Genomic DNA, 26,110 nt, shown 5'->3' on the forward strand with positions numbered 1-26,110 from the left:
CTGGGGTATCCCATGATTTTGCACCTGGTCAGTCTCTGCACAAGAAGGGTTTCAAACCAAAGAGGCCATCCAGCACCGTGTGGTGCAGTTCTAATGGCCCCCTCTCAGAGCAGACACAAACTTGGCTGATCCCCTCAAAACTAAGATGAGTTAGGGTGGGGGCGAGGGCAGTTACTACTTGGATGGGAAATCACCAGGAAAGGCTGTGAGCTAGATTGGGAAGTCCAAACACATCCCAGAAACAGGCAGTGCCTAACCACTTCTGTATGGCTGCCAAGGAAACTACATGGACAGCAGGAGGCAAGCTCGGGGGAATCAGTTTAGTCAAGTGGGAAAGGAACAGAAAGGGAGCACAAAATGAAGAGGTGGCTTGGAACTAAAATACCTGAACGGGGGGCAAAAAGGATGCAACCCCAAGTCACACTGAGCTCAGTGTGGAGTTTGGGAAAATTAAGCAGACTGGAAAGAGAGAGGTGATTTGAATGGCTCTGATAAGATGAATACTTGGTGAGGAAGTCTGTTGGCTCTCCTGGTTCTTCACAGTATCAGGGGTCGCATTCCTGGGTCTGTGGTGAAGGCAGAGCCAACCAAGGGGCTCTGCTGTCTCCAGTGCTATCTGGGGGCTTCCCAAAGTCACTGGGAGAAGCTTGCAGACACATGGGCACCTCCCTGGGTGACTGATCTTTGCCCTTCTTGTGTGCTTAGAAGAAAACCCTCCTGCGAGGGAAAGTGCGAAGAGCCTGGTAGAGGATGGGGACTGGGCCAAAGGCCTGGTGCCTTTCAGAGTTGCTCTTTTGAAAGCACCAGCAGGTGAAGCACAAAGCAGCACGAGACCCTCTGCCCTGTCCAACTGGAGGTTACGGGAAGCCTTGCTATTTTGATTTGGATCCCCCTCCACCCCACCCTCCAGCAGTGGTCTAACACAGGTGTAAAATTGCTACAGGGAGCAAGGATGTTTACTCAGAAGTGAGTCCTGCTGTGTTGAATGTGGCTTCTTGTGCAATAAGCATGAACAGTGTCAAAGCTTTTAGTCCATCTGGGTAAATCTGCATACCTGCCCTGAGGCGTTTACAAAGTAAACTGAAAAGGCTTGAGTGGGATCCACCCAAACAGCCGGCCCTTGGTTCTGTGCTTTTCGACCTGCCTGCTGCTTCTGCCTGGTCAGCTGAAGAAAAAGACTCCAGTCAGCTGTCTTTACCCTCCTTCTCCAACCACTTCTTGAAGGCTATATTCAGTTATCAGACATGCATGCAGTCAGCCCGGATTAACTTTTTTTTAAGCGATTTTTAAACGATTTTAATAGGTGGATTTCTGTAACCCAAGCAAAACAATTTAGCCCCAGGTGCGGTGGACCCTGAAGTGTCTCCAGGACTAATTCGAGAGCTGCCTTTCAGTCCGGCCCCTGCCCTCACCTTGGACGGGGGGGGAGAGAGTTGTGGCCGAAGAGAGGCGAGGCATCCGCGCCAGTGACTGTTCGCCGTCCTGCAGAGCCCGGTTCCCCGGCCGAGGGCTGGGGCGGCGGGCGAAGGGCTGAGCGGTCAGGCTGCTTCCCGCTCCGCTGTGCAAGCGCGGACGCCAAGCAAGGCCCTGGCGGGGGGCGCGAGGACTGGAAAACCGCCCGAGGAGGTCGGGGGGCTTTGGGCGCCAAAAGCCAAGGAGGCTGCTCCTGCACCTGCACCCGCAGGCGAGCTTGGAAGCCGCGGGGCAGGCACGTGCCGCCCGCGCGCTCCTCGCCCTCCGCGAGCCCAGCGGTGGGAGAGACCGCGAGGCTGGCCGGGGTCCCGCGACCCGGCGGGGTGGGGAGGGGCCAGCTTTGCTTCCGCCCCCTGGCCGTCCGCTCGCGGCGGCGCGTAGTCGCCGCTGATCCTGGGTCCGCGGGCGGCGCCATAAATACCCTGGCCGGGTGGGCGTCGGGCAGTGGCCGGCTGGGGAGAGGCGGCGTGCGGTTGCTCCTCGGTGTCGGGGAAACCCAGGGGCCCCCGCCAGGAGGCGGCCAGCAGAGCGGGGCGCCTGGCCGAGTCCACCAGCTGAGCAGCTGAAGCACGCTGGCACCGCCCGCCATGCGCTCCACCTTGACCTCAGAGAGCGCCCTGTGCGCCGGGCCGCTGCACGCCTGGCCGTGGCGCGCCGTCGGAGGGAGCGCCGTCGCCGCCGTCGGCCCAGGTAAGCCCTTCGCCGGGGCGCCCGAGTCGAGGGGGAAGAGGAGGGGGCGCCGCCGGCGGGGGGTCGGGGGTCTCGAGAGCCCTGAGGGGCCTCGCCGCCAGGGGAGTGGAGTCCGTCGGGGCGGCGGAGCGGGGGGACTCTGCCGCGCGCGAAAGGGCGCTTGAGCTCGCGAGGGAGCGGTGAAAGGCGCCGAGCCAGAGAGCGGAGGCCTCCCCCGACGTCTTCGCTCCAGAACCGAGTCAGCCCCGGGCCGTCCCTCCGGCGCGCTGGAGAGATCCCCGGCTGCGAGTCCCTGGGCCGATCCGCCCCGGCTGCCCCCAGCCTACCTTCCCCCGCCCGGAGAAGAGACTCCTTCCCCCAAGCAGACAACCCCCTCGCCCTCCGTTGCTGGCTGGGAGAGAGGCGGAGGCCGGGGTTGGGGCCAAATCCCTCCAATACAGGGACGTCGGAACCTTCAGCTTTGTTGGGCTCCCTATGCCGGCTGTGCTCCGAATGGGCACTTTGGGGGGTGAGCTGCTGGTGAGGGTTCCCAAACTTTGGGTGACAGTTCCCAAAGAAGAATTCCTGCCTTACAGGAAGGTTTTAGGTGCGTGCGCTTGAATTACATCCCTTTGATTCCGGAGCAAAGATAAATAATTCTCGGAGGGAGGGGCCTTACCTTTCACCTTCTAAGACCACTGCTTATCGGCTCATTTTACAAGGCTAAAATTGGGAAATCAAAGGGTGCTCTTTATGGGTGTGATTAAAGGTCCCATTAGCTGGCTGCATACAGATCAGTAAGGCTCAATATCAACAATTCAAGGACCAATTTTCGATGGAAGTTTTTTTAACGTTTTGATTGGGCAAAATAAAATGACTTTTGCATATGGAAGGTTTTGTTGGTGAAGTGGGATGTTTCATAGAAAATCCATTCTTCTAGCGACTATTATTTTTAATCTACTTGGATTACAATCTAAACATAGTTTATTTAAACATTTCCTCAGCATAGTAGCAAAATTAGAAGCTGACCTTACACTAAGATAAATGTAATAAATAATTAAAATCATACTGTTTTATTATATGATACTGGAATATGATTGATCAGCAGAATCAAGGTTATACATGTGGAGTAGAGACCAGCCACCCCCTTCCTTCCTCCCCATCCAGCTGGCCATTTGCATCAATCCCTTGATTTTTTCTTAAATAAAGGCAATGCCTGCCCCCAGGCTTGTCTGTATGTGTACATGCAGTATTAACTATTGAAAAAGGGGGAATTGTCAATATCTTTATTTATTGTTAGGTTTATAACCCACTTTTATTTTACAACTCAAGGTGGCAAAGTACATAATGCTTCTGCCTCCTATTTTCCCCACAACTACACTGTGAGGCGGGTTGAAGTTGAACTTTTCTTGATTCTTTTAAGAAAAACTATGTAGTCTTCAGTCCATCTGGAGTTCTCAGCATGGCTGGCTGGGGAGTTCTGGGAGTTGAAGTGCACACATCTTCAACTTGCCGAGGTTGAGAAACACTGTCCTATAAGGAGCTGATACTTGTGGATGGGAGACAGGTTCAAATCTTGTCTCAGCTGGGCCACTTGTGTTTAGCCTAATCTGCCAAGAGGGAGATTGGTGCTGGGGCCAGTTCAGCTGCTGCAGTAACTGCTCGCGTGTCACCTCTCGCAATCTCCAAGGGTGTTGGGTTGTCTGGAGTCACACCCCGACCGAATCCAAAAGTGGCTCCAGCATCTTCTGCAAGGCCTCCCGAGCCCCTCACTACTTGAATCACTACTTCTGAGATGAAACGGGTCCCAAAGGTGCCGCAGGATGCAGCTGGACCACCTTTGCAAGGGAGAATAAAGAGCTTGCTGTGGATGCGGAACGTAGCTTGAGGGGGAGCTGAGCAGGCGGAAGGGGAATCATGTTGTCCTCAACGCCCACCAGCCACCCCCTCCTTCCTTTGTGCCATAAAACGGACACCCCGTTTTTGCCAGGGACTGTCCAGCTGTGAAAGGCCAGTTCCTAGGCAAGAGTTCCAGGCGAGGGGGAGGAGCGGTTCCTTCCTTGCCTGTTTTTATTTCTGGCAATGGCCCGACCACTATGGGATTTTATTGTTTGCTTTATGTGTCAGAACGGAGATCAAGAGGCACAGCCAGGGGTGTAACAAGCAGCAAGCACAGCCATTAATGACCGCTGGGGCTGGGGGCAAAGGCCCACTTCCAAGCCGCTGCAACCCTTCCAGCCTTTTGGCGTTGGCAAAAGACAGCTGGGGGAGAGTCAGAAGGGCATTGTCAGGCAGGCCTTCCTGGCTGCAGAGCTGTCTGCAGCTGGGGGCAGGGAGGGATTAGCCCTGAGCCCGAGGTGGGCGGGCAGAGATGGTGAGAAGATGGAGGAAAGCATGTGGAGAGGGAGGGGCAAAGGAAGGAGCCACCTCAGCCCAGTGCCTTTGAAGCATCTTGGCCTACCGCCCCCCCCCCCACCTTTCTGAGCCAGCAGGGAAGGCTATGTTATTTATTTATTTAGAATTTCTAGGTGGGAAATAATACCGAAAACAAAATCCCCATAACCAAAATTAAAAATATTCCAATACAAAGAAGAAAAACCAAGGCACCGTGTGCCAGTATCAGCATACTGGGCCCTCCAATGTCCTGCTCTAATGCTGGGGGAAAAGCAGGTGTCGACCGTGTTCCGGAAGGTGAAGAGGGCTGAGGCCATCCAAGTCTCGGGGAGGCCTGGAGCCAAACTCCTCTCTGGGGCTGCCTCACAGCCGTGTTAGTCTCAGCCTCTGCGTCCACCACTGTCCTCGGAGGAGCAGCAGATCAGGAAGCGCGCCTGGAATCTCCTGGGCCGTTGATAGATTTGCATTCTGCCTTGTTTTTCCACATGATCATTGGAAAATGATTCACCGCTTCACTCATGATTGCAGCCCATTAGGAAACACCTGCTAATCTCTCCCCAACCCGATTAAAATAACCATTTTTAAATCAAAGTTTAATTTAAACTGTCAAGTCATCCATCCCATCTAGCTTCTGCATAAAGTATTTTGTATGTCCGTGCGTGTGCAACCCCCCCCCCACCCGTCAGTGTTGACTCCTGGCAACTGCCTGGACAAGTCCCTGCAATTTTCTTGGCAAGGTTTTTCAGAAGTGGTTTGCCATTGCCTCCTTCCTAAGGCCAAGAGAGAGTGACTGGCCCAAGGTCGCCCAGCTGGCTTCATGCCTCAGGCAGGACAAGAACTCACCATCTCCCGTTTCCTAGCCTGGTGCCTGAACCACTACACCAGACTGGCTCTACAGCACTGTATAAAGGAGACATATTCTTTTTAGAGGAAGACAGGCAGGCTGTATTTCATTTGTTTCATGCATGACTGAGGTTCATATATCCCCCTAAGTCCTTAAGGTTGTGAACCATGGTTTATGGCTGAAGCAATGTGTGGAGCAGGCCGCTTGTAGCGTAGGGTGCATTTTGGTTCAGTTGGGCCGTGACCAGTCCAGCTCTAGAACGGCTGTTCTCAACCTGCCTTCCACACGCGTTGGATCTGCAGGCCCCGTTCTCTTTCTGCCTGTAGTTGGGTTAGGTACTGAACAGACTGATGTTCTTTGTGGAGACAGCATTTATCCATAGCAGTTTCAAAATATTGCAGATTTCACATTAAAATACTATTGGGGGGGAAGAATTTTTCCACAGCCTGCAAAAGAAAGCAGCTCCAGTAGTACTAGAACGGTGCCAAACATGGTTTCAGTGACTGTTTATTGTTTATTATTATTTATTGAACAAGTAACATCCTTAACCTGATCACTGAATTATCCCAGGTTCATGGTTCACGCTATACGCTGAGCTGTAAATTAACAAAAGGGGCCAGTTTCACACAGCTAAGTCAAAATAATCCAGCCAAGGCAATAAAAACCAAGTTAGTGCCAAGATGTGGAAATGCAGCTGTTATATCTGCATAAATTAATCCAGTTAAGAATGCTCGGGAGCAAAGCCTGTACAGTTAACATTTGTGACGGCCTGAGTGGTTAAAAACAGATTTGTTTTTTGCCTTGATTTTTAAGAGCAGAGAAGTGGAGCAAAGTGCAGAGAAAGGTAGCCCACCGCGGAGGAGGCTGAGAAAAACGTCGGGGAAAGGAAATGAAGAGCCTTCACAGGGGACAGGGATGGGGGAGAGGGGGCTTGATCCCTTCGGGAAGCGCCCCGGGGCCGGCGCAGGGGAACGAAAGGCGCGGAGAAAACCACCCTGCGCGGCGGGGAAGGGGCGCCGACGGGGTGACCGCTTCTGGCGTGGCAGAGCCCGGGGCCCATGGAAATGCGGCCCAGCCCGGCCCGACGGCTGCGGCCCCGCGTGGGAGGCGAGCCGGCAGCGCGGGGGGCGCCAGGCGGAGTCCACGGGCAGAATCCTCCCCAGGCCCCCCTCGAGGGCGCGGCTGTCTCGGGCTGGGCGGCGCGGGAGGGCCGGGGTCTCTGGCGAAGCCCCTCCGCTTCCCTGCCTGCGCCGCGCCCTTTCGCCCCACTCCGACCAGCCCGCGGGAGCCTCCGCAGCGCCCCCCTTCGCCAGGCTCGGCGGCGCGCCTCTGCGGGGCCCGACGGGCCGCGCCGCCGCTTTGGCAGGAGGGCTCCCCCTCGGCCTCTCCCTCCTCCTGCTCTTGCGGGGGGGCCGCCGAGCAGGCTTATCGGGGCATAGCCCCCGCCCCGCCGAGGGGGCTGTGCCGCGCACCTCCCTCTGCACCGACTCCTCCGCGACGCCCCTGCACGCAGGGCTCGGGGCGCAAGCGCAGGAGCGCTCCCTCGCGCCTTGATCCCGCCCTTCCCCCGAGGCACGGCCGGCCTGCGCGCATGCGCACTCCACTTCCCACTCTGCGCTTCGGGGTCGAAGGATCCCGAAGGCCGAGGGTTACCCGACTTTCGCGGCCCCTCGGCACGGGGCGCATGCGTCTCGCGCCCGCCGCCGCTTTCTGCCTCTCCGTCTTCCTCTGGCCGCCGCTCGCGCTCGGAGCCGGGCGGCGCATGCGCAGTGCCAGGAACGAGGGGGCGGTCCCGCTGGGCGGCAGCACCGGATTCCTGTCAGGAGTGGCGGCGACGGCTGGAGTGGCGCCCGCGGAGCCGCTTCCCCGCCCGCCCCCGCAGCGCGGTCCCGGAGCGGCGATGCCCTCGGACTTCATCTCTCTGCTCAGCGCCGACCTCGACCTCGAGTCGCCCAAGTCCCTCTACTCCAAGGGTGAGTCGGCCGCCGAGGCCGCGCTGGGCCTCCCCCGGCGGGCCGGGCCGGGCGGGGCGAGCGAGGCCGCGGCAGGTGAGCCCCGCCCGGGCCGGCCTCCGCCCGCTGCCCCCGGCCGCCCGCTGGTCTCCGTCTCGGGGCGGGGGGCCCGCTTCCAGGAGGCGGCGCGGGGTCGGCGTGCTCTGGAGGCCGGGGGAGCGGCTTTGTTCCGCCTGAGGAGGGTCCCCTTTGTATTGAGCATCGCGGTCGCCCCTCGGAAGGGCTTCCGCGCCACGAAATGCACAAGTGGTTTCTGCGGAGGCCCCTGAGGAAAGCGCCCGGGTTGACGAATGCCGGAGGTCAGGCCCGGAGTGCTCGCGCGGAGCCCGGCACTCGAGGAGGCGTCTGAAATCGGAGGCGTTCCTTGGAGATTCTGGCTCAGTGTAATGAAATGATGGAACTCGGGGATCTCACGGATTATGGTAAATCTGGCTGTTGTCTTTGCAGAACGGAGCCAGTTTGGTTAAACCGAGTTCGGCTAAATTGTGCCCGTGCTGAATAAGGCTAGACTCCTCTCTGCTTTCTTGCTGTAGCGCAGGAAAATAAAGACGTGTGTGTGTGGCAGAAATACATGATGAAGAAAAATGCGCCTAGTAAATTGTGTGAGTTTTTGACAAGATATATCAAAGGTCAAAATAAACAGAGGTTGGATTAAAAACGGTATGTAGAACCTCTGATAACTGAAACAGTGACATTGATGTGCTTAGTTTCGTTTTCACTCTTCTGGCTTAAGATGTAATCAGAATTATCATGCAATTATAAAGAGGCTGATACTAGTTTTAGAGAGTGGCTGCTTGTGGAAAACTAAGAACAGAAGTTGCTGGTTGTCTTTGAACTTAAAATGCTAAGAGTTAAATCTTCTATCTCAGTAACCAAAAACAAGTCCTTTTAAGTTAAGTTTCTCTTCTTTGGGGGCAGGAGAGTATAGGATTGCAGCCAATGGGCAATTTTTAAGTTTGGGCAGCACGTATAAAATACATTAAACTGTTGAAAATGCCTGTTATTAGCAGAAATTGTATATTGTGACAAGTAAGTGTTTGGTATTATTGTTTGCTCAGTGTTGCTTTGATTAGTCCAAGCAGTAACTTCATATTCTTATCAGGCTGTTGATTTTTCAGTTACCAGAAGCTTTGAGTCTGGAACCTTATTTTCAAATTAGTGAATTTAAGGTTACAGACATTTTAACATTCTAGCTGAATTCATTAATGTGGTATTAGTGTGACTGTTTTTACTAGTCTATGCTCATATTAGCTATTTTGTGATGTTAATCTGAGATTCAGTATCAGCATGCTTGTGAACTGATTGGCTGTGCTTGGCTACCTTGTCTCTCTAAGCACCGTCTCCCATTTTTGTCATACGCTGTACCCTGCTCTTGGTCCCCTTTTGTATGGAATGTTCCTTAAAAGAGGCTTCCTTGTTACAAGCCGTTCTTAAATCTCTAGCAAAGGTTATTCTGAATAATCACAGATCAGTTTATTTATTTACTTTAGACCAGTGATACCAGTTATCATACTAAGAGCATTTGGCTGTGATAACCAAGCAAATATACTTAATCTTACATTGTATTTGCTTTTAGAAATAATTCTAAATGAATGATAGTAAATATTCAAGTAGAACATTCTAAGTAAACAAATCAAAAGACTGACTGTATGCAAATATATGTATTGTATGTTGAAGTACAGTCATTTTAAATAAACACAATTTTTCAATCATTTTTAATAGAAGATTTCAGTAAATATTTTTAAACACATAATGGCTTCTTCAATTTCTCATAATAAAATAGGTACTTGGCCATCATATGGAAGGTAACAAAATTGGGAAGAATAAATAATCTCAAATTATCTAGAAGCAAGTAGGATTTAAAAGCTTATGTAACAGACACAAACACACACACACACACACACACAAACATAAAAACTAAAATATTTAGAGAGATTTCCTATCACATTTAAATAGTATTTATATAGGTGATTTTTCAGTTTGATAAACAGCCTTAACATTTTTTTACATATTTAGCATAATATTCTTTCACCCAAGAAGGCAACCATAAAGAAAGCAATACAGGACACCTTAAAGCACACCTACCTTTTATGTAGCAGTCTTACCTGATTGAGTAACTTAATTTCCTTCTGTTACAAACATCAACACAATTTTAAAAAAGACTAAAGGGATAATGCAGTGCTTATCGCTGTACTCCCTGTAATAGATGCCTCATCTTTATGGTCATGTGCTTAAGGCAATGTATAGTGTAATTCTCCTTTCTTGCAGTAACCTTATAAAGTAGATTATGTAAGAGACAGTGATGGCTCTCAGTGAGCCTCCTGGCTGAATGGATTTAATTTGTATGGCCCTTGATTGACACTTGGACCACTTGGACCATTTTGGCTTTAAGCCAAAAGAATTCAGTTGCTAAAGTTGATATAGCAAACTAAATACCATATTTGTAATACCCTCAAAATGCATTGCTATGGTTTGGAATGCAAATTTGTTTTGTGGCATTGATTCGTTTCTTATTATAGAAGAAAGGTTGCAAGTCAAAGAGGTGGCAGGAAGCCAGGAAAATAAATGGTTGTGATTGGAATATATTTATCTTGGCTAAAGTAGTAGAAACAAAACTGTTGCTTTTTCCTCCTCATTTTGCATTGCATTTATTAGATTGTAAATATATGGACAACAGTTGCATCTTAATTTTCGAATGGCGCCTAAGATTTAGGTGCTTTTTCACTAAATATTTAGCCTTAATTCAGTTTAGAATTCATCCAATATTGTATTGTATTAGTTGAGCCTTGAGCTATGATAGGTGCCAATTCCAGGTTGGAAAGAACCGTGATAGTTAAGTAATGACAAGTTTTTCTCACTGTGGTACTACAGTAAAAACAAATATAGCTGTATTGATCTATGGGAGTTATTCAAAAGTGAGAAAATCCAAAAACCAGACCAGACATTTGAACTCTCTTACTTCTTGGTCATCCCTTGTTTTTTTATAACACCTTGGCTAACAATGAGTTCTGAAGAATTTAAACTTTTATGCTTTTTTTGGTGCCATTTTAATTGGATTTGAAGTTAAGTTAGAAAGGGTTTGACCAGTCTTGGAAGGAAAGAAATGGAGGGAGAGCTGAGATAACTAGGAATCTGGAAAAGAAACAAGTTAAGGAGGAAACAGTGATGTTAAGTACTTAAAACCTTGAGTTTTTAATTATTTGTAGAACATTTAAAACATTAGAGTATTTATTGTATAGATTTATATGGCTGCACAATCAACACAAGACAGTAGAATAAATACAGTAATAAGTTAAAACAAAAACAGTAAAAAAAAAGGCACATCACACACCGAGTGCTCCCAGAAAAAGAACATGCAATCATTTATTTATTTATTCAGTTTGAATAGCTGCCCATCTTATGTTCATGACTCTGGACAGCTCACATAATTACAGCAACTACAAAAAACAATAAAATACAAGTAACAATAAAACAATAACATTATTAAAAACCAAATTAAAATCATAAAATGTAATTAGCGGGAAAGTGCAAGTCATGCATCAGTCATCACCACCACCACCATCTAGCAGGCTCCCTGCGATAACCGGATCCCCAGGAACAATGACAAAACCGTGTCTTCAGAGCATTTGGAAAAGCAAGTAGGACTGGGGCCAATCTAACTTCTGGGGGGATGATGTTCCAAAGGGTGGGTGCCACGACAGAAAAGGCTTTCCTCCTGGGTCCCATCAGACGACACTCCTTAATAGATGGGATGCATAACATGTATCTTCTGCCGGACCTGGTGGGATGGGTAGATGTAACTGGGGAGAGGCGGTCCCTCAAATCACCTCACCAAGATGGGCTCATTCAGCAGCCTGGCCCAGTCCTGAGAGAAAGAGCCAGGTCTTTAATGCCCCATGAGAGGCCAGCAAGGTTGGAGCAATCTGAATCTCAGAGGGGATGTTGTTCCAAAGAACGAGTGCTGCAGCGAAGAAGGCATGCTTTCTGGGTCCTGTTAGATGACATTGTTTACTAGAGGAGAGCTGTGGTATGCCCACCCTGCCAGACTTTTTGGCATGAGCAGAAGTAATCAGAGGCAGCTGGTCCCACAAATAACCCTGTCCATGCCGTGATACAGGTGATCGCCAGTACTAGCACCAGCGGAGCTCTCGGAGTGGTAGAGTGGCGTGGGTGAACCAAGGCACACTGTGACTGTAAGATGCCATAATCAAACTGATTCAGGCAATTCTCAGAATAGTTGGCATTTTAAAAGAATCAATTACAACTACATTATGGCATAAAGAAGAGGGTAAATGATTCTTTGTTTATGGAAAACTTTTCTAAGCCATTGAAAGTAAAATATAACATATAACTCCAAAACAATGAATACAGAAAATCTGAAAATGGTAACACTGTCAAGATTAAAGTGGTGTCTTAAGATATTGTAGATTTAATTTTGATTGCTTGTTAAAGAGTACAGATTTTTTCAGAAAGTAAATTTTAGTTCTATATATATTCTAATGGTTCAGTGGAAGTGTGAATTCATACCTTTCTCCCCATTTCATTATATCTTTACTTAACAACTAACTGTATTAAAATTTATTTAATCAAATTGTTCTAGCATTTATTTCCAACTCTAAATATGGAATGAAAATATGTTTCAAACAATGTTGGACTTTTTTGTTTCAGTTCTCTCCAGGGTATCTAATGATTTAAAAAGAGAAAGTACACTTATTTCCATTGTAGAAGATCAGTCTTATCAAAGCCAGTTGTTTTAACAGAGAACTGCTACTAATTTATAAAGAAGCAGACTTTGATGTTTTTCAGGTTTTTGAATTAGAACTTACATTATAATCATGGCAGCTACATGGGTAAAAAAATTCCTTGCGTGAAAACGTATTTGTAGGAATGTACAGTTTATTCCAGTGGCTTGCTGCATGCAATAATTACTGGGAAACATAACAATAAAAATGTTATTAATGTTTTAGACAGTTGAAGTTTAATTTGGCAATTTATATGAATAATTCCTGTTTCAGCTGCTTATAACTGTAGCTTTCATTTCATTTTTAAAGATAGTTACAAAAGCTGAGGGCACAAGGATGCCTGTCTAACCACGAACTGTGGCATGGCAAGAAAATACCGTTGATGGACTTTCTGAAGTAGGCTGTGTTTACTACAGAACAGACTATTGACTGAGAAGCTCTTCATTGATAGTGGATCTATTTATAGGCGTCTCTGCTGAGAATTTGGCAAGGACGTTCTGAATCTTGGCATTATTGGAGAGCAGAATGAGGCTTGGGCAAGATTCGAATGCTTCGGCATTAGATGAATGCACCTGGTAGTGTGCCCTCGCAAGTCGGAACTCTTTGAGAGTTTATCTGTTTCTTTAGTCCCCAACTTAGTCCAGAGACATAAGAGAAATTTGGAGTGGCCTACAGCAGGTGGGGAGCCAGCTGACCTTGGATGACCTTGAATGTCCTAAATAAAAAGGGTTGCATTTGTCTGCTACTTGGATGGGAGACCACAGGGACATTTCAGGGGTTCAGTCTGGGAAGTTGAGAAAAATACCCTAGAAAACCTCTTCTGCGCTGTTGCCAAGAAAATTAACATGGACGTTTATGAAGCTACCCTAAATTGTGCTCAACTCAAAAGTGAGTTCTTTTTTTAAAGTGAAAGTGGGTTAGCAGCAGAGTCTCGATTAGAATTGGTTCTTAGGCTTGCTCTCCCTTCTTATGGCAGCTTGCCAAGGTTCTGATGCCTGCTTTTACTGCCCATCCTTACTTTCCATTTTTTAATCCAGCAGCACTTGTTGGATTTTTGCAAAATTCAGACTGGTTTGCCACATGATTGAGAAATGGCAAATGAGTACTGTAAACGTTTAAACAAATGGACTTGCTTGCATAATTCCAGGACTGGGAATTAGGAGCTCCTGCATAGTAAGGGATGCGAGGGAGTAAGTGTTCCAGTTTGACTGTTGTTGTTGTTAGTTGCTGTCAAGTCATTTACAACTCATGGCGACCCTGTGTGTAACAGAACAAAGTGCTGTTCAGTCTTGCGCCAAACTAATCCAGTTCGATTAGTAAGAGTGAAATAATTGGGTTACTGTTACATATATTAGAAAGCCTGATAGAATTAGCAATGATTAGAACTGGGGAATGATATCTAACATGTCTGTTTACCCTCTAGGCCTTTGTCTTGGCACTAACGGTACTCACTGCGCCACTCACCACGCTTGCTCCAAGTGGGTTTCCTGCCGCATGTGCCTTTCATGTGTTTGGTGTGGACTAGCACAACAGACTTCAGAATAGCTTACTTTTGTCGGGTGTTTGGAACATTCTTGGTTAAACTAAAACACACAGTTGTGTGTTAATAGTAAACTGTGTCTTTCTGCTAATGCACAGGAAAACATTGAAGAATTACCTTACATTCAGTGTTTATATTACAGTTTGGATTTGGCTCAAAAACACTTTGATTTATCATCTGCTGACCAAGTCTTGTAGTTGGCACAGTATGTGGTCTGCAGGCTGCAAATAGACTTTTGCTTTCAGGCAACTGTCTTGTTTTCCATTAATACAGAGAAACTGGAGCCTCTTGGTGCCCCCTCATTGCAGTCTTGTTCAGATTATATTGTTTACCTTGCTTTTTCTGCCACCTGTGCTCTTGAACAAGCAAATTTGCAACTGAAGATCATTGCACAGTAAGGAAGGAAGTAACATCAGGATTCTTTTCTTGGACCATAGCTTGTACATAATTGGTTCAGAAGAATAATTAATATGGAATAGAAATAGAAGGGCTTTAAAAACAAGCTAATTTATTCTAGTATATAAATGATATCTGTGTGAAGTGATGTTATGATGACGTTGATAACGCAGAAATTCTTTTTTCAAGCTAGTGAGTATCTGGTAAGAGCTGCTCTTGAAACAAAACGAGATCAGGGGGAAAAACAATTAACTTCTTGCTAGATATTTGGCCTTTACTCAAGCAGATGGGTTTCTTTTAAATCCTTCAAGCAAATGAAAATATGCCTGATGGGAAAAATGCAATTAAGGAATAAAGAGTTGTTCTATCTTTCAAGTCTAACAATAGTAGGCATTATATTAGCAAAGTCTGAGGCCAGTTTAGTGAAGATAATAATAGAACTTCAGTGGTATTGCTTCATAGATGGAAACTTTGGTGTTCGTACAGTAAGGTCCTGTTTTTTGAAGTTCTGGGTATGTCAAATATTGCACTGTTTTAGTTCAACTACCTGGAAGTAGATGAGAATTCATCAAGGAACAGTAGAAAAAGATGCTAGATTACATGTAGAATGCTCCCCCTTATTCTTGGCTGCCACAATCCTTTCAAAGGTTAATGTACAACTGGTATGTTTTCCTGTAGTTTTGCCAAACATGGTGAGACCTACGTTTGAAGCACCATAAACTGGTTTATTGTAAACCGCCCAGAGTCACTTTGTGCAAGATGGGCAGTGATGAAATTTGAAAAATAAAATAAATAAAAATAATAACAGAACAAGAATATTGGTTTGTTATACAGCAGGAACAGTTGACAGAATAAGTATTCTACAATAATTGTCTGCTGAGTTCTTAACTGAATTAGGCAAGTTGTAGAAAGTCCTTTCTTTCACTAGTCTTTAAAAGAGTAGTTATTGTCCAGCAGAAGCTTACAAATACTGGTTTGGCTCACTAATGGCATTCTTTGTAATTGTTACCAATCCTCTTTTCTCTTGTATCCTCAGTGGACTTTGGAAAAAGGTAGGATCATCTTTCATTTATGCAGGGCTTTAAGAAGATAAGATCAAAAGCCAGCCCTGCTGCCAGAGGAGATTCCTGCAGTTTGTTTCTTGTCTGGAAACCAAAATGGAAATAGAATATTAAAGTATAGAATTGAACGTACTCATCCTGAGGAGCTGGTGAATGCATTTGTGGATCCTTGTTGCTCACTGTATGGTTTATGATCCATGTAGTGACCAGGGTAGCTTTGAGATTTAGAAGAATATCTCTGCATATTTATTAAAGGAATATAATGGTATAAAGTGGACCTAGGACAAAATGTGTGAAAAGTGTGAAATGTTTTTTAATGTGGGTTTTCTAACATTCATATTTAGCTGAAACTATTTTCTGAGATGACCTATAGTGGGATAGTTGTGATACTAATCTGATCTGTCAAGTGGAAAAATGGATTTCATGAGAAATATTGTATTCTTCCCTTCAGTCTTGTTTTCCACATGGTACATTTTAACTTGAAATACTGCTGTTCAGAATATCACAGACCTTTTTCCAAAGAAAATTCGGTCATTAATTTAGTGTTTGAGGACCCAAGTTTCAGAATGATTTAAATAGCCCATTCTTTGTGCAATTCTGTGCCTGTACAGGAACATTTCAGATAATATTCTAAAGTAGCACATGAAACCATTTCTCGGGTCCAAATGGTGTGCCATCAGTGGTGTGATTTTTATGTATTTCGTTTGTTACTAAGTGTGGCTTAAAATACACATTAAACCTCACAGAGGCTTAACTCTGCCAAGCCACCCAAACTGAAAAATAGGTTGAACATTTCTGTGCCTTGTCATGTTGTTGCGTCATGGGACCTGTTACTCTGAAAGAAATAAGGAAGAGTGTTTCCCCAGGAAAAAAATTCTGGGTCCTGTGCTAGCTTGGCCAGGAAATGATCATTTCATTTTTCTCCCTAAAGAGTAATTTTTCATCTTCTGCAACATATGTGAGGTGGAGGGAGAGTGTCTTCCCACTGAGAACTCCCGCAGACATTGCAGATTGCTGTTTGGTGGCTGAGGTGAATTCTCTGTCCTCTGCCCACATGCAGGGCACCATTCCACATTTTCACTTCCATGCACTGGAGTATCAGTAGAGAGTATCCCATTTTGTACAAGGGCTTATTTAATGGTATTGTGTGGAGAAAGTAAGTAAAGCTAAACTGAATGCTCGTTCATTTTGATTTGAACCACAGAATAACCCAAGGCTTTGCTTCTGAGTCCAACTCGAGAAAACGGCTGGCATTTCTAGTTGGGAGGGGACCTAGACAGTCATCCGTGCGTACACAAATTGTTTGGGCTTCAGTGGAGAATGTGGGAACGTGTTTAAGCAGGGTTAGTGATGGTTGTTGAATTAATTTACTAGCTACTTTTTTAAACTTAGGACAGATTAATGAAATAAATTAAAATGGCCCTGTATGATCATATTAATGATCTAATTAAGTAATGTTCATTAAAATAGTTAGAACCTTATACTGTATAGTAAAGGTAAAGGTTTCCCTTGACGTAAAGTCCAGTCGAATCTGACTCTAGGGGGCGGTGCTCATCTCCGTTTCTAAGCCTTGGAGCCGGCGTTGTCATAGACACTTCCGGGTCATGTGGCCAGCATGACGACTCGGAACGCCGTTACCTTCCCGCCGAAGCGGTACCTATTGATCTACTCACATTTGCATGTTTTCGAACTGCTAGGTGAGCAGGAGCTGGGATTAACAACAGGAGCTCACCCCGCCGCGCAGTTTCGAACCGCCGACCTTCCGATCGACAGCTCAGCGGTTTAACCCGCAGCGCCACCGCGTCCCTTTTATACTGTATACATACATGTAAAAAATGTCCTGAATAATTGCTTACTGAGATGGGATCAAAAATAATAATACAGATCATCTGAATCAGATTTTTTTCTGCAACAGGAAGTTGGTTGTAGATTGGTACACATATTGAAGGAACTTTTCATGAGGATTGGATTGTATAAAACAGAATATGGTAGAAAGCAGAATGAAGTTCTTTGCAGTGTTTCCCATAAACTTACTTTCCTTTTTCTGGCACAAAGCATCGTTAGCTTTGTGATGTTGGGAGTAAGTCTATAAATGTATAAAGGGTTGAATCCAAAGGTATTCAGTAATGATTTAACTGTCAGACAGCATTTTCTGCTTTTATTTGTGATGCAAAAGTGTGTGTCTTTTTTTTCCCATAGGCTTGAAATAATGCATGTCTCTTAAACATTCTGGTTCTACATGTGGGAGACTAATGACCTCTGACATTATTCCCATTATTTATGTTTTGCTATTAACTAATAGTGAGCATGTGTTTGGTCTGGACCATAAATGCCCGTATTTCTCCTTTGCAGAATCAGTCTATGATCTCCTCCCTAAGGAGCTGCAGCTGCCGCCTTCCAGAGAACTCTCAGTAGCATCCATGAGTCAAACCAGTGGTGGCGAGGCGGGTTCGCCCCCCCCGGGTGTAGTTGCTGCTGGTAAGTACTTCCTTTGGGTTACATGAAGATTTTAATGCATATTAATATTGTTGACAACATGAGCAGTGCTGGAAAAGTTTGCAGATGTAAAAAGATAATACGAGAAAGTAACACTGGAAGTGTTATTGCCCACTTCATCTTCTGCTCCAATTCTTTACAAGCATTTTTTTAATATGGTAGTTGTTAAATTATAATTGAGATAGAGTGTTAAATGTATTTCAAAACATTTTTTGTTTGTTAGCGCAGAAAATAAAATTAGTAATTGTGTTTTTTGGTTCTGCGATTTCTGTTGTGACAAATTTAATTTTTTTCCTAGCTATGATTAAACCATATTCCTTATAATTTGAACATTTAGTCACTTAGTTGGTATATGAAGGGACATTAGCTAAATAGAGTTTAAAATTACCATAAATTAAAATAAACTTAGAAACAATTTGAATGAGTCTCCTACTTAATGTAGGCTTTAAAAAGTTCTATGAGTTTTTTTCCTGTTTTTGTTTTTATTTTATATGAGTGCCCCAAGAGAGTTACCCAGGATAAGCCTATTTTGGACAATTTTTATCTTGGGATCATATATATTTGGAGTAGACTTTTTTCATAAATAGTTACATTCCAGAGTTCTCTCCATAAAGCTGTTGTCAGAGTTTGGCAACTGGCTGCTTGATTTTTGAAAGTATAGGGTTTGACCCAAGGGTAAAAACTTTACAGCACTGCTCACTGTTAATGTATTTCCTAATGAAATCTGGATTTAAGTGTAGATTAGGAAGACTAGTCATTAAATTCAAAGAATATTTCAGTTAAAAAAGCCCTGAAGCATACTTTCCTTTGACGTATAAAGCTAATCCAGGTAAAGAGAACAAGTGCAAGAACTTTTAAAAATGCTAGCATTTTAAACCCACAGATCTTTAATGTTTTTCATGTTTGAGATAATTTTCAAGCATTTGAAAAATTTGCTTAGGAGAACTTACTGTCTGTTATTTGTCAGCTTTGGTTGTCTGAGTCAGTCCAGTTCCTTTCAAAAACTGAAGATGTGCGTTCATGCTAAAGAAAACTAGTGTATAGTTTGCAGTAGTAGATCCTCTTGTGTTACTGCACACATTGGGCAACAAATTCTTTCCAAGCGGATGTGTAGGTGTAGGAGTGGAGTAGAGTAGAGTAGAGTAAAGGTGTGTATAAAATACTATATTATTTTACTTAGAAGGATTTTTCAGTACTTGTGATGGTTGCCTATTCTAAAACACTCTCAGACTCAAATAGTTGGCAAACACTGTTCTTCAGAATAATATTGGTTAAACTGTTTAGTCAAACAGTTTAACCAATATTCTGAAGAACATTGCTTGTGGTAGCTTATATTTAATGCCTTTATTATACTAATGTTCCCTAAAAATGTGGGCTTCTGTAAATAATCTTGGCCTGCATTTTTTAGAAAGATAATATATTTATATGGCAGGGCTAAACATAGGAAGGTTTAATTTAGGAAACTTAACCTGCCAACAAGGCTGGCTTAAAAATTGCAACCTTGCCATGCAATGAAGAACAAGTACAGATGATTAAGGATGAAAGCTTGAGAACAAGAAAAATCACCTATGATGCATACCAAGATCTTTTTTTAAAAAATGGTTTGTATTTTTCCCAGCTTCGAGCATTTAAAAAACCCTAATAAACTGTATCTTGTGTGTGGTAGAAGCAGGACCAACGAAGCATATCTCTAAATATTCAACTAATATTTGAATACTGATAAAAGAAGGCAGCTGGGGAAACAAGCCCTTTAAAATATCCAAGAGGGGGCATATACAGAATTCTGGTATTACTCTTTAAAGTTCACAATTGCCACTTTTAAGATTTGATGGTGGATGAGGCATCCCTTCCTTATCCTTGTGCCATTTGGAATACAGTGCTTAGATTTCATGTCAGAGCCCAAGATCCGATTCTCTTTTCGGATGTGATATAAACTGAAATGCCAGTTGAAACTGTAGATCAGGCCATTTATAAGGCTCTGCTTATTCATCTGAGCAAATTGAAAGCAAAACAATTGGCAGTCCCTTATCTGTTATAGCTGCTATTTATTCAGATATTACAGTTTTAAATAGTAATGGCAAGAATTCAAATTTGTCACTTCAGCTAACCTCTTTTCAAAGTTCGCTGAAAAGAACGTAAAGAACAACTAACAGCTTCTGTATTTTGGTTACATACAGAGTCCCCTGTCCTGAATCAGTTGGCCTTACTGATGTCATTGACAGATTAAGAGATGAGGACTGATGAAAACTATTTTCCCTATTTAAGACTTAACTTCATTTGTTCTCTGCTTCCTTAGCCACAAGGTGACACAATATCTGGCTGCAAATCAGATTGCCTCAGGTCTCACTTTCATTGCTTTGATCAAAGGTTCTGGGACACATAAACAGGTTACATGAAGATCTGCAGCAGTAAACTTCAGATTTCTGGAGGAACAGGATTGGCTGAGCTCAGGCATGAGGGCCTGCAAGAACAGACTGCTAGTTCTGCTACTATTGATTGGCTTTTAATTTGCAAATCCATCTAAACCAGTTTAGTACTGTGACATGGTAATTAATCTGTCAAGAGCACATTTGATTATTTTAGCATAAGAAGTGTGTTTCATGTTCATCATTCCAGATGTAAGGTGGTTCCTTTTTAAATGATCAACTATTAATTGACAGTTGTCTATATGTTAAGCTGGAAAGAGATGCCTCTGTCTCAAAGCCAGAGAGCCATCAGTAACAGTAAAGTATACATTGATACTGGATGCATTACACAATATTGTATAACTAACTGGGACCAGTGTGAAACCAGAGAAGGATCCCTACTTTCCATCTCTGAGAAACTAAAGGAGGAGAGGAGTATGTTTCGTTTAGGTCTGAAAGCCATGAGGAAGTGCTGGATATCGTGTGGTGGCAGCCACTGCCCTGCCCAATTCTTCTCTTGTCATTGTGCCAGTGAGTGAGCACAAGCAATTCTCACAACCCAACCAAAAGGAACACTTTAGAAGATGGTAGGGTTTTGTTCTTGCCTGCCTGCTCTAGAGCCCACCTTGTTGGAAATGTGTGAAGAACTGGTGTACCAGTTCAGCTTCTAGTATGTATAAAAGTTAAATAAGGAACCTAAATAAATCTCTACCAGCTAATCAAAATCTATAAAGGAAGCATAAAATATAATAATCCTTGGATAGCCTGAAAAAAACTGATCCTTGAGCCCATAAAGAGATGACCAATAGATGACCGGAGTATTCCTTAAAGAAAAGGAAACGCCATAACTGAGACTTGGAGATGTAGGATGGGCTCCCTAATAGCCTCCTCTAAAATTGTATCTTGAAGAAGTAGTGGTACGAGAAAAATTGGCTTTTTAGGCTGCTTTTCAGTGCTGTATATTAAAACATAGATTAAAAAGTAGATCCCTTTGAGTTAATTTTGACTCAGGATGATTTCATGGACACATCCAGATAGCTTTCTTGACAGGAATATGATTGCCATCTTGGATTTTTTTAACTTCCCAGTTTAGCCTACAACTCTGGTATTTCCTGGGCATCCCCTATCCAAATATTAACCAGGCCTAACTTTGCTACCTTCGAGCTCAGATAGTCAGTAGAGCCATTGAAACCTGAATGTCAGGTTGATCATTGTTTGCTTCAGTCCCATGGATTTTCCTAGTTAAACACTAAACAAGCCTAAGCCAGGATCCAACCCAGTATTCTGCTTCTTCTTGGCATAGGGCAGATTGACATGTCTGACAAGAAGTATGCAGGTATAACTGCAATTTTTAAAAAACTTTTAAAATGTTTAAAATGGCATATATAAATCTCCATCTGCCCAGAGTTGCTGGGAATTGGCTGTGTACAAATTTAATAATACATAAATTAACTAGGTTGAAATTTATTCTTTCCCTTTCCATTGATGCCAAATTATACCCCAGATGAGTCTAACGAAGCTTCGCATTCTAATGGTGTTTCCAAAATTGGCAACATTCTTAAATATGGTTTGAAAGAGGAGAGGATCAAGCACAACTTCTTCTACAGAGCGATTTAGTTTGTGTTGGAAATAACAGCTGATGATGGACAAAGAGATGTAAAAAATGATTGGTAGGTTATTCTCCCAAATGCATGCTGAGCAAAATCAGTTGCCCACAGTTCCTAATGACATGTAGGTGTCCTCCCAGGGAGGTTTAGGAAAGGTCAGTGATCAGTTGTCTAAATCAGGGTTAGGGTTTTTCTGTCCATCAGGTATGATTTCCCTGAGCTCCTGAACTTAAACTTTTTTTGTTGCTATAGGAGCTGTTACTTGGGTAGATTTATTAGCTATCAGGCTGCACTGGACTGAGTAGTAGATGTGCCGTTTTGCAAATGCTTGCAGTAAGCATGCTGAGGATACAGCTGCCTGTACAAACCCCAGAAATAGTGGCTGCAGTATTTCTGTCCCTGATGTAAAGTGCATTGCGCCTTGGGAGGCTTGGGCCGGACAAGGCAGGCACGTCCCCTCTGAACAGCTGCTTGCATCTCGTCAGCAAGGCCTGATGGCAGTGTCCCGGTGCTCTGCATCAGGGGAGAAGCAGGCCAAGCAGGGATACAGGCGAGGGTCCTGAAGGCTAGTCTGCTGCTTGACTGCATCGAATTATCATTTTTGATTGTCAGACTTCCTAGTCTGAATTGATGAACATGAACATCCAGTTAAAGTTGCAGGTAAGAAATAACCACAAGTGCATCTGTCAGTACAAATCCTAAGTTATTCTGTGTGTCACAGCAGATTGGATTCTGATTTGATTTTTTAAATGCTGTTTTGGCATGTGAATGTAATGGGAAATTTTAAACTATTTGGGCTTTAATGTAAGTGACCGTTCTATTTTGAATCTGCCTTGAATGTTTAAAGTAAATGGGATTGCTTTTTGATATTGCTGGGATGCTAGTTGTTTTCTCTATTAATACACTTAACTTGCATTCTAGCTTCGCCATTCAGAGACAGGCATCGTGTGGTGGGTTGTGTGCTATCAATAGTGAAGACAAATAGTACCAGAGACCCTTAACCCATCCAATCTCACCCAGGGTATAGGTCGGTCTCGTTTCAGACTTTTTCATAAGTCTCTCTCCTTTCCTTTTTGTTTTGTTTTATAAATAGTGGATTGTCTTAAGTTAACCTCTTATAAAGTGTTTGACTTTATATCAATAAATGAAACTGGAGAAAATTAGTAAGCCAGAGTTGGCATGAAGGTATTGAAGCAGGTTTGCAGCCACTTTGTTTATTGTTTCGACAACACAAGGTCTGGTGTCCCCCTGTCTTTACTACAGAACGTCTAACTTTTTGTTCACTGACTCACCTAGTAATTTGGGAAGGATTGTAGCCATCAAAAAGAAATTAATCAAGATTCCTAAATACTAGTTGTGTAGGGGATTGCCTTTGGGATGAATCTGCCCTAACCCCTGTTCTAGGGGATGCTTACCTTTTCTCCTCTGTCTCCTGAACAGCGAAGAGTATGTGGCAGATGTGTTCTGTGCTTCATTCATTGGCTGCCTGTGCACATAATGTCTTACATGGAGGTGGCCACAAGTCAGAAGGACACCTGAGGCATTGGGCCTTACCATCTCATGTTTTAGACTTTGGGAAAATGCAGTTACTTTCTTACTGCTAGACTTACGCTTAGCGTCTTGAAAAGTCTTGTGCCGCTGAAGGCCTCGCTGACAGAGTGCCCTGGACTCTCTCAGGGAGTGAAATGCTAATGTGTTAAACTAATGCTTCAAGCTTTGCCTGATGATAGCAAATCTCTTTGTGCCTAGCAAAGAGCCCATGAAGGACAGAAGACTTTTACAGATACGAGTCTTCCGAGAGGGAAGAAGGCTATAAGAACTTTATCTAGTAACTTGAGCAGCGTATATCTGATTAGGCCAGCTTCTCTGCTCCCGATTCTTGTTCAGCGGAGAGGCGGAGCTCCAAGATCTCAGTCTCATTGCCATAAAAATGCACTGGGTATTTAGATTATAAACTCTTAGTGGCTGGAAGGCAATGAGTATATGTGTGGAACAAGGGTCAGTACTGTTTGGAAGTAACTCTGGTTCTGTCCTTGTAGCACAGAACAGGGATGGTTCTTTCTGTATCGTGCTGTGCTGTTTGGCTTTGCATTCTACTTGCCTAGAGGCAGACTAATCACCTGAACAATGCTGCTAAGATCGCAGAAGTTTACTGTGCCTTTTTAAACTACATGGTTTGTTTCAGTTGCAGAATGGATAGTATGAGAGCACAAAGATCTTTCAACATGATAATTGGAGGATTTAATTATAAACAATTAACCATTTTATTGCCATGTCACTGGAGTTAAACAATATTTGGCACATGATTATAATTCTAAAATAGGTTATGGTGGCACTTAGCTTTGTTGATCTGTAATCCTGCATTTCATAAAATGCAATAAAATTAGCGGGTCTACTCCAGCAACAGTTTAATTAACAATGCAATTTTGGTCCTAGAGAGTAACTTCTGTCCTAGAAATAATGCTGAACATTGGAGTACTCTACATACGTCTGTATTTTAACCGTGTGAAGTGAGATGTCTGATAACCATTTTCCCAGATCAAAACAATTCTTGGACATAATTCCTCATGAATGTCAGATCTGAAGAGACATTTTGACTGTCCTGATTTGGGATTAATTTGTCTTTGAAGCTGTTTCAGCATCAACTGATTAGTCAAGGGTTTGCTACTACATATTAAACCTTAATTCACACAACATTCTATATTTCTGCTTGCTCATTTCTTAAGTTTTGAAAGCCTGTAATTTATATGTTGGCATATTTTATCATGAAGTCAATCAAGCAGTTGTTTCATTTGCCCTGATCTAACGTAATTGCAACCTGAGGCACAGGGCTAACAAGATTTTACAAAAGCAAAGCTGGATCTCTTTATTTCCTTTGTGTATAAGCAAAGTCATCTTTCTTTTTCAAATTTTATGTAAAATAATATTTTGGAGGAGTTACTATTTATTTGTAACATGTGCTTCTCACTTTGTGCTAATATTGTTGTTTAATAAAATCTAACAATCATTGTGTTTCTTGGAAAGATTTTATTTCATGTGAATTCCCTTGGTAGGGGATTGATCTGGCATAATAGTGCCAGTGTGGATTTGAGTTATTGTGCTAATTCCCCTTTTAGATAGGCAAATGGGTCCTTCTTATCCAGAGGTGACAGTCTTTATCTCACTTAACCCACAGATAAAAATGGATGCTAGGCTGACAGAGTGGTCCAAAAGACCCCAGTCAGCGTTTTGGACAGTTTACATTAGAGATGAGTTAGTCTTCCTACTTGCCTGTTGCTTTTTTGATTGTCTTTCGCTTACCTTGAAATTCAAAGATAGTCACATTTTGCATGGGTTTTTCTACTTGTAGGAAGTACTGTTTATGCCAATGCAAGTTTGCAGCATTCTTTCTGCATGTATTTCTTAATTCATGCAGAATGTCTAATCTAAGTAAGCTGCATAGCTGAGTGAGTGAATATTTAAAATATATATTTGTTCTGTTTTAACAAAGATCACTTTAGAAATGTCAACTTACTCTAACTCAAAAGTGGCTGCAAATCAGCAATTATAGTCACTGAAACAAATTTTAAAATTTTCTAAGGAAAGCACTGCATTAATGCATGATATAAAAAGGAATTTTACTTTTTTTTAATAATTAAAATGCAGTTCTGAATGACTGAATTTACCAATTTCAACCACTGCATTTGTTGAGGCACAAGCTGGAAAATGGAACTGGTATCAATCGGTGCTCTGGACTATTGTCTGGCAATGGAATGAGGAACTCTGAGGGAACACTGGACAGATAAAGGTTCCTCTGAATTAAAGCTAAAGTATAAGATCGATATGATTCACTCTTCATCTGTATTTCTTGAATTTTTTGATGATGTACTAATGTTTTCACTTAGCCCAAAGTGACCACAAAGATAGATAGCTAAGAAAATCATTTATTTACTGTCTGAATGATTTTTTTAAAAAAAGATGGTAATAGTTTTAAATCATCAGACTAAAAAGCTGAGTACATACACTGTACTAATTCCATTTGAGGCCAGTGGCTCATAAAAAAGTATTTTTTTGCATCTAACAAAAATAATTGCCCAGTTTGTTTCCCCTTTAAGGAAGATACTGCTCTCAGTTCAACACTTCTGCAGTTTAGCTGATTATCGTGGGATAAGTTCACATCTCAAGTTAAGCTCTATTTCAGTTCTTGATTTCACAGCATTTTGGAGCATATCCAGAGTTGTGTTCCAGAGCCATCCTAACCATTGAGCAGTTATCTTGGCATCAGAGAAGTTTTTGAGGCATGTAGGGTTAATGAATGATCAGTCCTTTTATATGCATGAACTTGTCTTGCCTCTTCTGCACAGGCCATTGCAGAAAGACACCCCATTGCACAGGCTGCTCAGTCTTAGTCTGGCATGCCTGCTCAGAGATCGCTTAGCTCCTTTTCACTGCAGCAGGGTGCTCCACCTGCCATCCATCCCACCAAGAGTGT

The 26,110-nt window shown here is 43.6% G+C and overlaps 1 protein-coding gene across 5 annotated transcripts in view; it reads left to right on the forward strand.

Moving 5' to 3' along the window:
- The first annotated feature begins 1,923 nt into the window (after positions 1-1,923).
- NFAT5 (nuclear factor of activated T cells 5) overlaps positions 1,924-26,110 on the forward strand; it is a 46,424-nt gene continuing 22,237 nt past the window's right edge. For 2 of the 5 annotated variants that reach the window (XM_063312767.1, XM_063312768.1), the window contains exons 1-2: positions 7,008-7,353; positions 17,484-17,609. In XM_063312767.1, the coding sequence (XP_063168837.1) occupies positions 7,065-7,353; positions 17,484-17,609 (415 nt within the window). In that variant the 5' untranslated portion in view covers positions 7,008-7,064. Of the gene's footprint in view, positions 2,164-7,007; positions 7,354-17,483; positions 17,610-22,546; positions 22,667-26,110 lie in introns of those variants that run through there. The other 3 variants (XM_063312769.1, XM_063312772.1, XM_063312771.1) reach the window with 3 other exon arrangements.

The sequence above is a fragment of the Candoia aspera genome, chromosome 11 (assembly GCF_035149785.1).
Source record: "Candoia aspera isolate rCanAsp1 chromosome 11, rCanAsp1.hap2, whole genome shotgun sequence".
Lineage (NCBI taxonomy): Eukaryota > Metazoa > Chordata > Lepidosauria > Squamata > Boidae > Candoia > Candoia aspera.